The following is a 15,174-nucleotide window of genomic DNA, read 5'->3' as shown; positions in this document are numbered from 1 at the left end:
TGCTGCAACGGTTCTCTAGAGGCTACCTGGCTGTTGAGGAGGCCTTCCCTATGGCAGGCCTTGTGCTGTGGCTGTGGGTGCTGTGAGTTTTCTTCCCACACAAGGGAAGTGGATTCTGGCAGCTGCAGCTCACATGAAGAGGAAGTCTGGACTGAAAGGAAAGCCTGCAGCAGCCACTGTGTGCAAGTTGCAATGAGCCGTCCTCACCTCTTCAATGAGCACTCCTGTTTCCAAGGCTGCTCAGGAAGAGGAGGACAGACCCAGCCCCTATCAGAGCCATGGCTCCAGGGGCTGGGATGGTGCCCTGGGGCAGCACTGAATGAGGAGCTGCTGAGGACCACTTCAGCAAAGGCTGCACAGTAATTTGGGGGCAGATTCTCATTGCCAGGGCTGGGTTTGGGTGCAGGTGGCCATGGTGACACAACAAGGAGAGTCAAGCTTCCTGCCTTCCAGTAGTAGCTCTGCAGAGAAAAGGCCATAGCAGGAGATGGAGCAGAAGAGAGGAGCAGGAAGGGAGCCGTGCCCGCAAAGCCAAAGAGCAGAAACCGAAGCCACCAGCAGTCCTGCATGGGCTGGTGTCCCTGAGGCACAGCAAGGGAAGAGGAAGCAGGGAACGTTGTACAGTGGGGACAGAGACCTCCATACGTGGCCTGTAGATCAGCAGAAAGCAGTCACAGTTCGTGAGGCTGAGGGTTCAGGGTGGGGAATAGCAAAGGCAGAGCAAGAGACAAAACTGAGCTGAATGCTTTCCAAGGGCTGCTGGGAAACCCCCCCCAAGGACCAGAAAGTGCAGGCATCCATGTGGGCAGAACCACCCCAGAGGACAGATTCATCAGGCTGATAGGAAGCATGGATCTCCCTGCAGTCAGGATGGGTGCTAGGGGCAGATAGCAGGAGGTAAGGCAGCTTCAGATAAGGCCTGGAGGAAAAAAGCAGCGATTAGAAGATCTGAAAGCAAATGGAACAAGCGATAAAGCAGATGTGACAGTGGATGGTGCGCGGGCCAGTTCAGCCCCGTTGCTCTGTTCCAGAGAGACTTGGGACTTTGCAACAAAGTAAATGAGGCAAGCTGCTCACATACATCCCCTGTGCATGTCCTGGCTTTCAGGATGGTCCCTGTGCTTGCGCCAAGGAGCAGCGCAAGGCAACACCATAGGCGCAAAGCAAGTTGCCCTTGGCTTATCTGTTACCACTGTGCATGCAGCTCTTGGCAGGCCCCTCTGTGCTGTGCAGCCGTGTGGGACATGCAGGGGTGGACACTGAAAGTCATTGCTACCATACCCAGTAGAGACAGGGAGGTGCAGGCTGCAGGCACCCCATAAACTAACCAGAAACCCACAGTGATACAAAGCAGTGATACAAAGCTGGAGGGTGCTGGGGACAGCATGGAGTGTGCCTCGTGGACAGGAGACTCTTGGTGCAGCTTTTCCCAGGGGAGGATGTAGCACCCACTGAGCTGTGGGTGCAGAGGGCTGCCCGGTGAGGGGAACATCACCCAGCACCGGTGATGCTGAGCAATGGTCCTGCATCAACCCATGGGCTGGGTGAGGACTCCAAGAGCTGGCTGCGGGCAGAGCATGTGTGCAGCAGCAGGAGCCTTCTAGTCCCAGGCCAGCAGTGGAGAACCCTCTCTGCCCCTACCCATGCATCATTCCTCAGAGCTGGACACGAAGTGCACAGCTGGATGTGAAGAGCACGGCCCCATGGCTGCAGTGCACACAAATGCCCTGTTTATTGTTTGACACCAGAACAATCACAGCCTTGGAGCCAGGCTCCCTGCAAAAATAAATACCTTTTTGAGCAAGGGGCCTGGTGAGCAGTTTCCCGCTGGCCAGCATTGCAGGCTGCGGGGGCACGGATGGCACAAGCTGCTCTGAGCCCACGGGGTCCAGTGGAGAGGGGGTAAAGTCCCGCGTGGGGCAGTGCAAGAGGCAGCCCTCCTCCCGTGTGCAACAGGGCATGGTCATATAATGGGAACTGGGGGTTTCCACCCTGTTCCCCAGCGCTCGGAAGGCGGCACAGCGGCCAGAGGTGCAGTGTCCATCTCCACCGCAGCCATGCTGCGGGCAGCACTAATGCCTTGTGGCTGGCCGGGGGATTTTGTAGAAGTTGAATGTGGGGGGCCTGCAAAACCAAGGTCACCTGTGTTACCTCCAGCCGCAGAGGGGAGCCAGGATGCGCTGGGATGGCCAAATGCTATCCCACTCCTGGCACCTGCACCCACAGGAAAGACGGTACAGAGACTCCCACACGCCCCACCAGCATGGCGGAGGCTGGGAGCAGCAGCACCCTCAAACTTGGGATGTGGGAAAATGATGGGGGCACCCCAGGACAGGTCCCACCTTCCCAGTCCTGCCCTGATGCCATCACCCTCCTTGGCCTGCACTCACCTGTTCCCCTCTGTGCCCTGTCCACCCTCATGCCACAGGAGTTGCCCCCCCACCCCACACAGGCCCTGCCACTGCTACTTACATCTCCATAGCTTCATTCCTGGAGGGGAGAAAAAAGGGGACAGTGTCAGTGGGGCAAGAAGATGCCTCCTGGCACAGCCCAGCACCCCTCAGTGGGACAAGGTCTCCCTCAGAGCACACGAGGACACAGGGGCTGCAGGGTGGTGTGGTCCCCTCCATCCTGACTGCCCCATCTCAATGGACACAGAGCAAGGGCTCCTACAGGCCCTGAGAACATGGCTGCCCCCAGAGCCCCCTTGCCCCCTCCCTGGGCAGGCAGCATGGGGCCCCATGCTCACCAGCTCAGTGGCACACAGCTCCCCAGTGCCGTGATTTCAGTTCCCCCATTTCCAGGCGCCAAGCCTGTGTCTCCAACCAGCTCAGCTGCTGGCTGCAGGGGAAGCGGAAGACTGTGGGGCCACCAGGCACGCTGCAGGCATGGCCCAGCCTGCCTCACCACCGTGTCGCCGTGTACAGCCCAGGCATGGGTCCCAGGACAGCCGGGGCATGGAGCAAGGAGGAGTGGGACAGGTAGGCAGGACGGGTGGCGGGGGCTGTGCTGGGCATGAGGGTGCTGCAAACCCTGGCACCCCTGCAGAGCGGTGGGGGGGGGGCACAGGGAGCCCCCAGCAAACCGGCTGCACTGCAGGGCCTCAGCAGCTACCCTCAGGGGTTGGAGCTGCACTGGCAGTGGGGCTGCTGCTCAGAGAGCCCTTGGAGAGACAGGGAAAGGGCCCCAGAAGGCTGGGGGTGCAGCCCCAGGGCACCGGTGGCCATGGGTGGATGAGCAAGCACTGCTCCCTCGTGGCAACAGCACCAACCATGCAGCGTGCTGTGTTCTGTGCTGTGCTCCCGTTTGGAACCCCTCACAAACCATGGTGCAAAGCAGAGTGAGTCGGTGGTGGACCTGCGAGCGAGGCTGGGAGCTGCAGCCATGCCATGCAAGCCAGGCTCCTTCCTCTGAAGGGGCTTGCATGCACTTCGGGCTGCCCAAAGAGGAGCTGCAGAGCCAGGCTCTTCTCCAAAACATCTCCGTCCTCAGAGGCTGAAGGTCCCAAGCCGCTTGTCCCCAGCCTGTGTTACTTTAGGACCAGCCGCACAGGCTGCCATGAGGCACGCCAAGGGGCGGTTTGCACTGTGCAGGGGGAACCCCAGGCCCAGTGTGGTCACAGCAGGTGGGCGACTCCTCACCTGTAGACATCGGCGATGCTCATGCGGCGGTAAAACTTGGCAAGTCTGACGGCCAGGATGATGCTGGGCAGAAGGAAGAAGGTGCACCAGCCCAGGCTGAACCAGAAGGCATTCTGGGTGCAGGGGGAGAGCCATCAGGGCCCAGACAGTGACTGGAAGAGCCTCTCCTAGCCCCCCCTAAAGACCACCTATCCATCCCTTCTGACAGCCTGGCCTTTGCTCTTATCCACAGCAATCTGCTGGGAAGGTGCCAAGCCCTGCTTGCTGAGACAGAGACAGGTACTCCTCATCCTGTGCATGATGCGACCTCATTGCCACACCACACACATGTGCCACCCCACACACACCGCTGCCCCACTCACCAGAGAGTCCAGGATGTAGTCGCAGGTGATGGCCTCCATGTTATCCAGGGTCTGAGCTATGGTCTTGCAACGTGCCACATCTTCTTTCAGCTGCAGACAGGACATGCAAGTGTCCCCAGAACCCTGCAGCCTGTCCTCCCATTCCCTCTACCCCAACAAGGAAGGCTCAACTCACCCTGCTCTTGGCCCAGGAGATGTAGGTCTCAAAGAAATCCAACAGCTCCTCCAGGAAGGCCCACGTCTCCTGGGAGAGGGGCAAGCAGAGAGTGGAGGTGCTGCACTCCCAACCCACCCAATGTCCATTCTGTGTCAGGATCAGGGCTGCCACACCATCTCAACCCAGCAGTGACCGGGCTGCAAGGCTTGCCCCAGCCCCTTGCCTGGAGGGCCCTGAAGGCAGGAGGCACCCAGAGGTGCAGGGACCCCCAGAGAAGCTGACAGGGCAGGATGAACAGCCAGATGTTGTTTGGCATCCCTGAGCAGAGGGAGGTCCTGATGTGGGGGTCCAGTCCCAGCCCCACAAGGTAGCCCTGCAGCAGGGCAAGGCGAGCTCACGTTCTTAATGATGTTCATGGTCTCCCTTTCCAGGAACTCCTGGGCTTTGCTGGCTTCATTCAGCGCAGTGTTTGTCTGTGCCTGGGGTGAAAGGTGCCCTCAGCAACATGATAGGGAAGCGGGGTCCTCACATCTCTCCCTGTCTGGCAGCAGCCACCAGTGCTCCCAGACTGCAGGTTTTCTCCCGCTATCCAATGTGGAGCCTCAAGGGTGCTATGCAGGGTGCCCTGGACCGGGGTGTGCTGAGGAGGCCCCCTTACGCAGCTTACCTTGAGCTCGGAAGCCCTGCTCTGCACCAAGTGGATGTTCTCCTTCAGGCTTTGCTGTGGAGGGAGAGAGGGGGAGTCAGAGGAGCAGCCCACAGCTCAGCTGAGACCGTGCCAGCAGGTTCCAAGCTCTCTGGGAGCACAAGCCTGAACCCCCATGATCTTCCCCACCTGGGCATCACTCACCAGCTCCCCAGAGAAGCTCATCTGCATCTCCTTATCCAGCTCCCTCAACTCAAGAGCATCAGCCTTCAGGTCCTCTTTCACATCCAAGCCCTGCAGGAGCTGCAGTCAGTGGTACGCCCACCATGGAGTCCTCGCCCCACCACAGCCATCTGATGTGGGGCCAGGCTGGAGTTTTCTGGTACCCAGCTCAGTACAGAGACATGTCTGCAGAGCCTGTCCCACACAGCCAGTGGCTTTGGGGACAGGGTGGCCACGGTCCCAAGGTGCTGTGGTCTCCCACCTCTGTGTCTCCCAGCTGCTCCAGCTCTGCAGCCAGATCCAAGAGGCTTCCCTGCATCACGCTCTGATCCAGCTGGAAAAGGCAGAGACAGAGCCATAAGAATGGGGCTCACGGGGGGGTGCATGCCCCATCCCTGCAGGGCAGACTGGAGCCAGGGCCTCCCGCATGAAGGAGGTGCCCCAAGGGGTGACACGGATGGCAAGAGACACCCCGGGAGCCTCAGTGGGAGTCCCACAGCAGCAAAGGGGAGGGCTCAGTGGAACCCCCCCAACACACATCTGGACCCCCCCATCCCAACACTAGGGTGCTCCCAGCCCACCTGCTCCAGGGTGAGGGTGAAGTTAGGGGGCTGCCCGGCCTGGCTGGCGTTTGTCAGCGAGTCTCTCTGGCTCTGGCTGAGCAGGGAGATGGGGTCCAGGGTGATGTTCATCTTCTCGAAGGCTGTGGAGATCTCTCCTGTGTACTGCCAGAGGAGGGGAACCGTGATGGGGCACGGTGTTGGCCCCACGCTGTATCCCCACTCGCAGCCCCACATCTGCAGCTCTGCCCCCCAGACCCTGGCACCCCACACTCACCTGGCTGATATTCAAGAGCTCATCCAAGGACACTCTCTGGTCCAAGTGCAGCGTTTGCCACAGGGCAGCATCTTGCTGGCACTGCCTGCAGGATGGGGACATAGGGATGAAAACAGGGCAGGCAAAGGCCACCAGGAGCATGTCCTCACCCAGGCAGGGCAAGCTGCCCCCATCCCAGGGAGCATCCGAGGGTGCTGAGCAGTTTTACCCCTCCCCAAAGACACCGTGACAGGACTGGGACCCACCTATAGATCTCTGAGAAGTTTGTTGTGCCATCCTGCTGGCCCAGCAGCTCTGACAGGTTGAAGCCAGGGATCAGGCCAGGGGTGTCCAGAATCTGAAAGGAGGGAAATGATGGAAAAACTAGGTATGGTGGAGGGCAGGACACTGGGAGGAGCATCCCAAACCACACAGCAACGCCTCCACTGCACCAGCGGCCTTCAGAAAGGCAGCAGTGGGTCTGGGCAAGGGTGTCTCCGCATGGAGAGCTCACCTGGAAGAGCTGCTGGCTGTGCCAGGACTCACAGACAAGCATGTAGGTGTTCCCCCCCAGCACGAAGGTGATCACCACCAGCAGCATCAGCACCCAGGAGAAGATGAAGCTGAAGCCAACCCCTCTGCCAGGACAGACACTGTCAACACCCAAGGCCACATGCCCCAGTGTTGATGCTCCCCATTGCTAACAGAGCCTGGAGCCTGCTCACCCCTTGCCCCACAGCAGTACCAGGAAGCATCACCATTCTCATAAGCACATGTCGCCCTGCCTTTGGCCCCAGGAGCACAGCCAGGCTGTACCCTGGGGCTCAGACGCGGGCACAGCTTTGCAAGCCACCTGCAGAGCTGCAGGACCTCACATACTTGCCAGGTCCCTGCCAGTGGTGGTTGGATGGGCTCTGCTTGAGCTCCTTTCACCAGCACCGTGTTTTACCCATGCTTTCACCACCTGCCCTGTGAGTTACCGTCATGCAGGCTGTTCAGCCACAGTAACCTGATGATTTAACAGCTTGAGCATCCCCCTGCCAGGCCTGTCCACCCAGCCCACTGCTCCCACACATCCCCAGCAGCCAAGGGAGCCTCACGCCATGAAGAAGTTCCCGCCAGCATTGGAGAGGCTGCTGCGCTGGGTGGGCAGCACGTTCTCCTTCAGCCCCAGGGGCCCCAGCACCAGGCCAACGACGTTGCAGAGGACCACCAGCAGCACCATGCAGCACAGGAAGACACACACGCTCCACCTGGGGCAGAGGAGGGTCAGGGGTCAGACAGCAGGATGTGGCACCCCGAGCAGCGCCCAGCATCCCACCAGCTAGGGGAGGACAAAGCCCCCAGGCATCCCATTGGGAAAGGGGAACAGGTGTCTGCAAGGCACAGCTCTGGCCACCTGCACCAAGCAAGCCCCCATCTCCAGAAGCTGGAGGATGCAGAGCCTGAGCCTCTCTGGACAAGGGAGCCAGGGGATGGCAGCATCCGCTTGCCTACCTGAGCCCATCCAAGGCAATGGTTGGTTCCCGGTACTCGTTCAGCATTGATGTGGCGTTGCCCACGAAGGCCCCAACATTCTCCTCCACATCCCCGAGTGGCAACTGGTCCTGCAACTGCTCCTTCAAGCTCCTGATCTCCTGCCTGATGAGGCCCAGCTCCTCCTGGGTCTCTGCAGGGGATGGGGACAGATTGGTGCTGCAAGCTGCTGCCACAGCCTGGGGCAGTGGGAAGCCAGAGAGGATGGGAAGGGGGCAGTTGTGGCCAAAAACAGCATCAACAGGGTGGCACTTGGGGACAGCCAGGGCTGCAGGCAGCAGAGCAGCAGCAGAGGAGGGTTCCAGACAGGGATGGGGTGAGAAGGAAAAAGAGAGCCCTGGGAGAGGGGGTAATTCAGCACACGGGGCACAAAGCCCTGCTTACTTGTCACCACATCCTGGGACCCCTCTTGCACCTTGTCAGTGATCGTGTTCAGTGTGTCATTAACCTGCATGTAGGGGGGCACAGCATATAGCTCACATCCCTGCCTGCAGCCCAAGGCTGAGCAGCACATCCCCTCCATCCCCAGATCCCAGTGGCACAGGACAGCCAGGCTCCCCCAGCGCCCATCCACCACACCAGCACCCAGGGCTGGCGGCACAGCAGGCAGGCTCGGGACAAGCAGGCCTCCAGCCAGCCCTTCCCTTTACTGACAGCAATTTACTGCCATCAGGCTCTTCCCAAGCCACCCCCTTACAGCACAGCACAGCAGCACCCAGGCACAGGGGGACCACTTACCCTCTCCAAATCAAGTGCTATGTCGAAGTCAGACACATCACGCAGTGCCTCCAGCTGCTGCTCCACACTGGGGATCTGTGGGGAAGAGCCTGTGGTGAGGGGGCTGCGGGGGGCCGGAGGGACCCTCACCCCACATGCTGCGCCTCCTCACTGTGCTGAAGTTGGCGCTGAAGGCCAGGCCGTGCAGGGACACGCTGCTGCAGGGCTGGCCGCAGCGCTGCAGGGTCTGGTTGAGCCCATCCCGCAGGATGGCCAGCCGCTCACTGTAGTTGCTCTGCAGAGCCTCGAGGTGCGAGCGAGTGCTGGCAATGCTGCTGAAGGCAGCCCACAGTGTCTTCATCTCTAGGGGGACAGCACAGAGCTCATCCTCATCCAGCTGAACCTCGGGGACCCAACAAAAAATGCGACATAGGGGCACCCCCCCAAAGTCCCAGTGTTTGCCCCAGGCTGCAGCTGGGAGGCCAGATGGACCCCCCGCCCCCCCCCCCCCCCCCCCCCATGGGAGCCTTTCCCAAACATGCACCTACCCCAGCTCTCAGCCCTGGCATCTCCCCCAAGTCCCTTCCAATGGATTGGGCCATTACCTTGCAAGAGGCACTGGAGGGATCCCAGAGCCCCGTCTGTGCCACTCCTGATACTTGACGTGATCGTGCCACCCAGGTTGAGCCCAATGTCTGCAGAGATGGGAGGGTGTCAATGGTGGGGTCTCAAGGCTCGCAGGAGAGCTGCCAAAAGGTCCCCCAGTGTGGGACACCATCCCACTCCCACCCCACAGGTAGGGGGCAGAGGCAACACCGCCACTCTGCCGCCACTCTGCCACCACCTGCATCACCCTCCCCAGAGAGGAGCATGGATAGGGAAAAGCAGCATCTGGAGCAGAGCAGCAGTCCAGCAGAGACCCCAGACTCCAAACCCATGAGAGCCAGCCCAGCAGCCCTCAGAGACAGCAAGCATCTGCACAGCAGCAGGGCACCCATGAAGCACCCCTAGCCCTGCTTGCCGTGGGTGCATTGGGGATGCTCCAAGCCTCACCCTGGAGGCTGTGGTTGGCATGGCTCAGCGGCACATCGCTGCTGTCGATGATATAATTGATTTGCTGCAGGAACAGAGATGGGCTGTCAGTGAGGACCCTTCCCCGGGGGGCTATTTGGGCTGCTGTCCTCTCCTTCAGCCCCTTGCCCCCCATCAGCCACTCCAGCCAGGGAAGGGGGCCCAAGCGTGCCTGGGGGATGGAGGCCACATAAATGCGGACATTGTTGAGGGTGGTGTTGACGTTGGGGAAGGTACCGCACACAGCCTGGGAGAAGCGAGTGTTGCTGATGAAGGCGCAAACATCACCAGCCCTACGAGGGAAGGGTGGCAGGGTCAGCGTGTGGGGAGCTCAGTCCTGATGCTCCCACCAGGAAGCCCCTGAATCCACCCACACCAACCCCAGGCTGAAGGGTCCACCGAGCCCTGCTTCCAGAGCATCCCTGCACACAGCCAAGGGACCAGAGAGGAGGAACACGGGAAAGTGAGGCACAGAGGAGCAGCCCGGTGCGGGGTGCACCCCGCAGTTCCCACAGCAAAGCTGTCGGGAACACGCAGCCCCCCAGGGCCAGCTCCCCACTGCTGCCGCTTCCTCTCCTTTGTCCCGCCGCGCTGGGATCTGCTCCTGTGAACAATGGCAGCTTCCTGACACGGCCGCCAAGCGCCGGCGTTTCCACCCGCCCCTGGGTCCCATCCGGAGCCTCCCGGGCAGCGCACTCACAGGAGGAGAGCGGAGACCAGCAGGACCGAGGCCCAGAGCGCCCTGCGCCGACAGCCCGTCCGCCGGCCCTGCTTCTGGTACATGCGGCCCCCGCAGTTCCCGCAGCAGCGGCAGCAGCAGAAGCAGCATCCCACCAGCGGCACGAGGAGGATGAAGAGCAGCCCGATGGCTGTGCAGACCAGGAAACCCAGCTCGTACAGCAACAGCTGGCAGGGGAAGAGAGGCAGTGCCCATGAAGTCTTCCCAGCTCTGAGGGTCCCATCCGGACACCCAGGATGGGTCCCCCCCAGGGGTTGCACATCCCCCCTTGCTGCCGGCCATCACCCAGGGCTCAGCCTCAGAGCATCACCCACCAGCATCCCCCAGCCCGTGGTGCTCTGGGCTGCTGGCTCCCTGCTCACCTCCGCAACTTCCTCCCCGGTGGTTTCCTCACTCTCTGACTGCCCAAAACCTGTGATGAGTTCTGGGAAAAAGGAGCGGAGAGGACAGTGAGCAGGCGCTGGACCCTGAGGTGCTGTCTAGGAGGGCCCCAATACCCTGCTCTGCACAGAGAGGGGCCCCCAGCACCAGGCATGACCTCCAATGCTGCAGCTCAGAGTGGCTGTGAGGGCATGGCATGTTTCTCCCTTCCAGCTGCACCTCAGCCTTGTGTCTCACAGCCTTTTGCATCCAGAAGCACTGCCCAGCACCCAGGCTCACAGGGGTCCCCAGAGCAAGGGGGTCCTCACCCCAGGAGGATGCTCCAATAGCCACATTGGCTCCCCTTGGGCTGCTCTCCTGCAGCCCATCCCAGTGTGAGGGTGGTGTGAATGCTGGGGCAAACCCCACCCACCATGCTGCCTCCTGATCCCCAGAGTTCATCCTGCCTGTGTCCCATGGCCTCATTACAAGCTGTGCTGGCCCATGGTGTGATTGTGCCCTGCTATATGCGTGCCACTAATAAGGCCACAAAGCCATTACATTGTTTGCCAGCCACAGGTTTGCCTGCAAGTTGCTGGCAAGCAGGGGCTGGGCCCAGAGAAGGAGGAAGCACAAGTGCCAGCAGCCAGGGTGGCAAAACTGCCTGCAAGGCAGCACTTGCCCCAGGGCATCAACCAGCCACAGGGTCCTGGCATCGCCCAATTGGACCTGCCACCACTTTGGGAGAGAGATGTGCCAGCCCCACATCCCCTTGCAGGAGGAGGAGGGAGTGCCTGCAACGCTGCCCTGTGGGTACTGGCACTGGGACACGCTGCTTTTGGTGGCCCCAAACCGGGTCCTGCCTAAGTACACCTTATCACCTGCAAGCACAGAGGGCTGCAAGTCAGGCAAGGGCCCCACAGACTTACAGATACCACAGGGTTTGCTCTGCACCTTCTGCCTGGCATGAAGATGCCTGGAGGGAGGATGGGGCAGGACTCTGCAGGGTGTCACTGCCAGCAAAGCCTCCTCTGGGCCCCATCTGAGGCTGCCCACAGTTGTGATGGGACACAAGCAGGACAGAGCTGGCAGTCGTCAGGAATCCCCCTCCATTTGCCCCCACAATAACCCTCTTAACCCAGCACCCCAGCATTTAAATGCTAGATGGACAGTCTCGGTACAGGAGAGCTCAGACTCAACCAGGACCCTGCAGCTTCAAGCAGCACCCCCACCCCACTGCCAGCCCCCCATCACTACACACCCACCTATGGGCAGGGTGTTGGGCTGCACCATCCGCAGGAATCCATGGACCATCCCCACCAGGCCAGGGGTGCTGCTCCCCGGCGCCTCGGGGCCGGGGCCATACACAGGCTGCGAGACGTTCCCCATCAGCTCCATCGCGGCAGCTCCGGTGAGCACCTGGGCACAGAGCAGGGCTGTCGGTGTGGCTGGGTGCAGGCTCCCCTCCTGCCCTACCTCCTGCCTCCGAGCAGGAAATGTGGGCAGAGAAAAATAAGGCACCTGCTGGGTCCTGCCCGGAAGGAAAGAGCTGCGGGACGGCACCGAGCAGAGGTGGGGATCCTGACCGCAGCGGGGCGGGGGAGCGGGCAGGAGATGCCCGCCAGAGAGGCTGTGGGGGATGAAGCAGGGACCAAACACGTACCCTTGTCCTCCGGCACCTTTGCCCCTTTCGGCCCGGCCGCACAGCGCCAGCGCCCGCGTTTTATGGCTTGTTTAAGGTTCACCTGCTTGCGATGCCGGCATCGCCCTACCCTGCCTCTGCCACTGTCACCTCCTGGCACACGGCCACCCCAGGCTGCCTCTGTACTCGGGTCAGGGTCAGCACCGACCTGCACCAGCACAGGCGAGGGGAGGGGACAGCCCCGTCCCTGCAGAGCTGCCGTGCCCTTTCTGGTTTCCTCCTCTTGGTTTCCTTACCCACAGTGATCCCGAGAGCAGCCATCCCGCCTGCTCCACCTTCAGCACCAGCTGCATCCTTTCAGGATGGGCGCACTGCGCCGGCCACAGCTTCAGCACAAACCAGACACAGAACCAGGGTTCGCATTTAAAACTTCCCAAACGGGACGCTGCGGCGAACCCAGCCTTTTCCACACTCACCCCGATCCCCCGAGTGCGGGACAGCCGCAGGAGCCACTCGCGGGGTTTTCACTCCAAGGCTGGAGCTCTGCCCGGCTCCATCCCTCTCCCTGCCCACCGAGGGGTCTCCACGCTGCGGACCCACGCGTGGCTCTGCCCCTGCGACCGCCCGTGGTCCTTCACCCGCGCCCGGCTCCGGGGCTCTGGGACCCGCAGCCGGGGGCAGGGAGGGGGGTCCCGGCGGTCGCTCCCGGTCGTGCCGCGGACGCACCCGGTGGGCGCGGGCCAGGAGCCCCGGGGGTCGTGTCCTGGCGGGCGGCTGCGGCAGCAGGAGCTCCTCTGCACGGCTCAGCCCCGCGCCGACACCGCGGGACGGGTGGGCAGGGCTGGACGGGGCCGCCCCTTCCGCCACGGCCCCCCGGGGTCTGTCCGGGGCGTGCAGCCGCCCGGGACCCTCCTTTGCCGGAGGGACCCCCCCTGCACCCGCCCCGCGCCTGCCCCATCCCACCCTGACACCTGGCTCGGGTGCGGGAAGAGCCCATTGCCCCCAGGACCGCCACCCCGTGCCCAGGTGTTGCTCCTGCTCTGCCCAACAGACCCAGCTCTGGCTCCACACTGCCAGACACATGTTGGTTCCTCCAGCAGACCACTCTGCCACAGCCACCGTGCCCAGAGCCCCCCACGCTGCCCACCTTGCCCCCACGCCAGCCTTCAGCTGTGCCCCACACCTCCCTGGGGCAGCCAGTGCCCCCCAGCATGGCCCTCGGTCCCTGCATGGGGCATCATGTGCTTTTGAACGGGCCCTGCAAGCGGTCTGCAGGAACCACACCCTACGCCCTTTGTGCTGTGCTGTGATTTAAACCAGGCTCCCTGGCACCCCTGTACCTATGGTTTGCTGGCTGCCACCTCCCCAGTTCCTGCTTCGTGTTCCCTGGCACAAGCAGGAGTCTCTGCTCCCTATGACCTTGGGCGAAGGTGGCACAGGAAGGCAGCTCTGCCTCAGGGTTCCCTCTTGGCCTGGCCCATGCTGGGTGCCAGGGCACTGTGTGGGACCCTCACACTGGCTCAGCACTGGCACCAGGGCAGGAGAGAGGAGGACACAGAAGCAAGGGGAAAACCAGAGCAGGAAGTAGCTCGTTTTTCACAGCACTGGGGCTGATGTAGGAGGGAGGTTTCAGGGTTTCTTGGGCAACCTTGACCTTCCCAGCTCAGACCTCAACCCCAAAGCGTTGCTTCAGGGCTCTCCACCAGCAGAGCTGGGTACAAGGGACCCTGAGTGGGACGGGGACTGCTGCCCTGGGCGCTGCGCTTCTGCATATCCGTGTGCCCCCAGCTCCCCGTGGCTGTGTGAGGGCAGGATCTGGCCAGGCCTCCACGGGATCCTTTGCAGATGGAACAATCCGCTTCCGCAGGGCATCGCTCTCCTTCAGCCCAGGGAACCCCACGGAGGCTGCATGTCAGGAGGGGGGACACCAACACCTCAGCCCTGGTGCCACCACACCATGGGCTCACCAGGGACCACCCTGCTCCTGCCTGCCCAGCCATGAGCTCCCATCATGGCACATCTATCCTGCAACCCCCTGGCCCCCAGTCCTGTCAGAGGGAAGGACAGCAAGGTGGCATCTCTTGGTGCAAGTATCATCGCTGCCCTGGCTGCAGAGACATGGAACCATCCTCCTGCCTCCCCATCAGCCTGATTTTAAGAGCCTGCTTTCCCCTGAATTCCTTTTTCCTCCCGCATTACTGCCAGATCTGCCCCTACCCCACCATTACCCACACCCCATTTACACATTTGGCCAGGAGTGGTGCTTTAGATGAAACATCCAGTTTTAGCCCACTGTGTCCCCAATGCCCCCACTGGGGGCTAGACCCAGCTGCCCCCCACCCAGTAGGGACAGCAAAAAGCCACCTCTGGGGTTAGCTGTCTGCCTTGGTCTGAGGGAACTGGGGTCCAGCACTTTGCCCCCAGTGCTGGCACAGAGGCACCCAGCTTCTGGATTATTGGGGTACCCCCCATGGAGGCTGCTGCTGTCCCTCCTTCTCTGGGGGGGGGGGGTTCACCTGCCCCTCCTTTGTGCCACCACCACCCTCCCCTCCAGAACACCTCCACACTGCTCCACTGCTGCCCCGCTGCTGCTTCCATTCCCACAGCAGGTCTCCAGGATACATGCCCATCACCTTGGCATCCTGGCAGGCTCGGAGCTGCTTGTTTGCTCTGGCTCAGGGACAGGGCGGTTTCCCAGCAGCCCCGTGCTCTGTCCTTGCTGGGATTTCTGCTTTCCACCACGGCATGGCAGGGAGCCGGCCGGAGCCTGGCTGGGAACCAGGAGCCCAAGGAGAGCCGGCATCATCCTGGGAGCACAGAAGCCGCCCTGCCAGGGCACAGGGGACACGGGGGGGGTTCCCTTGCTTGCATCAGCCGGGTCCCATGCTCAGGAATAAGCGCTCAGGACAGCCTCAAACCGAAAAGTCATTTTATTGGTACCATACATGACTCATAAATGGCACAAACTATGGAGGGGAGGAGGAAAAAAACCCAAAACAAAACAAAAAAGAAACAAAAAGGCATTTCAGTGTGCCCGGGGGGGGGGGGGGGGGAAGCGAGGGTCCTGCACCCTCCACAGAGTCTGGCAGCAAGAATCGTACCTTAACTGCAAACCAGAGCCCCTCTCCCCACCACGCCGGGCTCCCACCCTGGAGCCAACCCCCTGCAAAGGGGATGTGGGGCTGAGCCCTCCACCTCCAGGCTGCCCCTGGAGGGGCCCGGGAGCTGATGCAGGCGACTCTCCGGGCATATGGGGCTCGAGAGC

The 15,174-nt window shown here is 61.7% G+C and overlaps 1 protein-coding gene across 1 annotated transcript; it reads right to left on the bottom strand.

The window, feature by feature from the left end:
- Window positions 1-3,625: 3,625 nt before the first annotated feature.
- On the bottom strand, window positions 3,626-11,699 carry LOC130605547 (prominin-1-A-like). Its single transcript, XM_057421103.1, has 22 exons — window positions 11,533-11,699; window positions 10,270-10,331; window positions 9,869-10,074; window positions 9,341-9,461; window positions 9,151-9,214; window positions 8,703-8,792; window positions 8,270-8,460; window positions 8,119-8,193; window positions 7,765-7,828; window positions 7,342-7,513; window positions 6,945-7,097; window positions 6,359-6,482; window positions 6,111-6,202; window positions 5,866-5,950; window positions 5,610-5,753; window positions 5,291-5,362; window positions 5,011-5,100; window positions 4,828-4,881; window positions 4,559-4,639; window positions 4,179-4,247; window positions 4,004-4,093; window positions 3,626-3,754 (listed from the first exon to the last, which is right to left on the bottom strand). The coding sequence occupies exons 1-22, from the start codon at window positions 11,663-11,665 to the stop codon at window positions 3,638-3,640; spliced, it is 2,349 nt and encodes a 782-aa protein (XP_057277086.1). The 5' UTR covers window positions 11,666-11,699; the 3' UTR covers window positions 3,626-3,637.
- Between the last annotated feature and the right edge of the window lie 3,475 nt (window positions 11,700-15,174).

Source organism: Pezoporus wallicus, unplaced genomic scaffold, assembly GCF_028554395.1.
Source record: "Pezoporus wallicus isolate ANWC-B61680 ecotype Strahan unplaced genomic scaffold, APGP_CSIRO_Pwel_v1 contig_3365, whole genome shotgun sequence".
In the NCBI taxonomy this organism is placed as follows: domain Eukaryota; kingdom Metazoa; phylum Chordata; class Aves; order Psittaciformes; family Psittacidae; genus Pezoporus; species Pezoporus wallicus.
This window is presented reverse-complemented; position numbering and strand designations above follow the sequence as displayed.

Coding starts and splice junctions, on each gene's coding strand:
- LOC130605547 (XM_057421103.1), bottom strand. CDS start 11,665: ATGGAGCTGATGGGGAACGTCTCGCAGCCTGTGTATGGCCCCGGCCCC. Junction 7,514..7,764: donor GTCCCAGGATGTGGTGACAA/GTAAGCAGGGCT, acceptor CATCCCCTGCAG/AGACCCAGGAGGAGCTGGGC. Junction 6,203..6,358: donor ACAGCCAGCAGCTCTTCCAG/GTGAGCTCTCCA, acceptor CCCTCCTTTCAG/ATTCTGGACACCCCTGGCCT.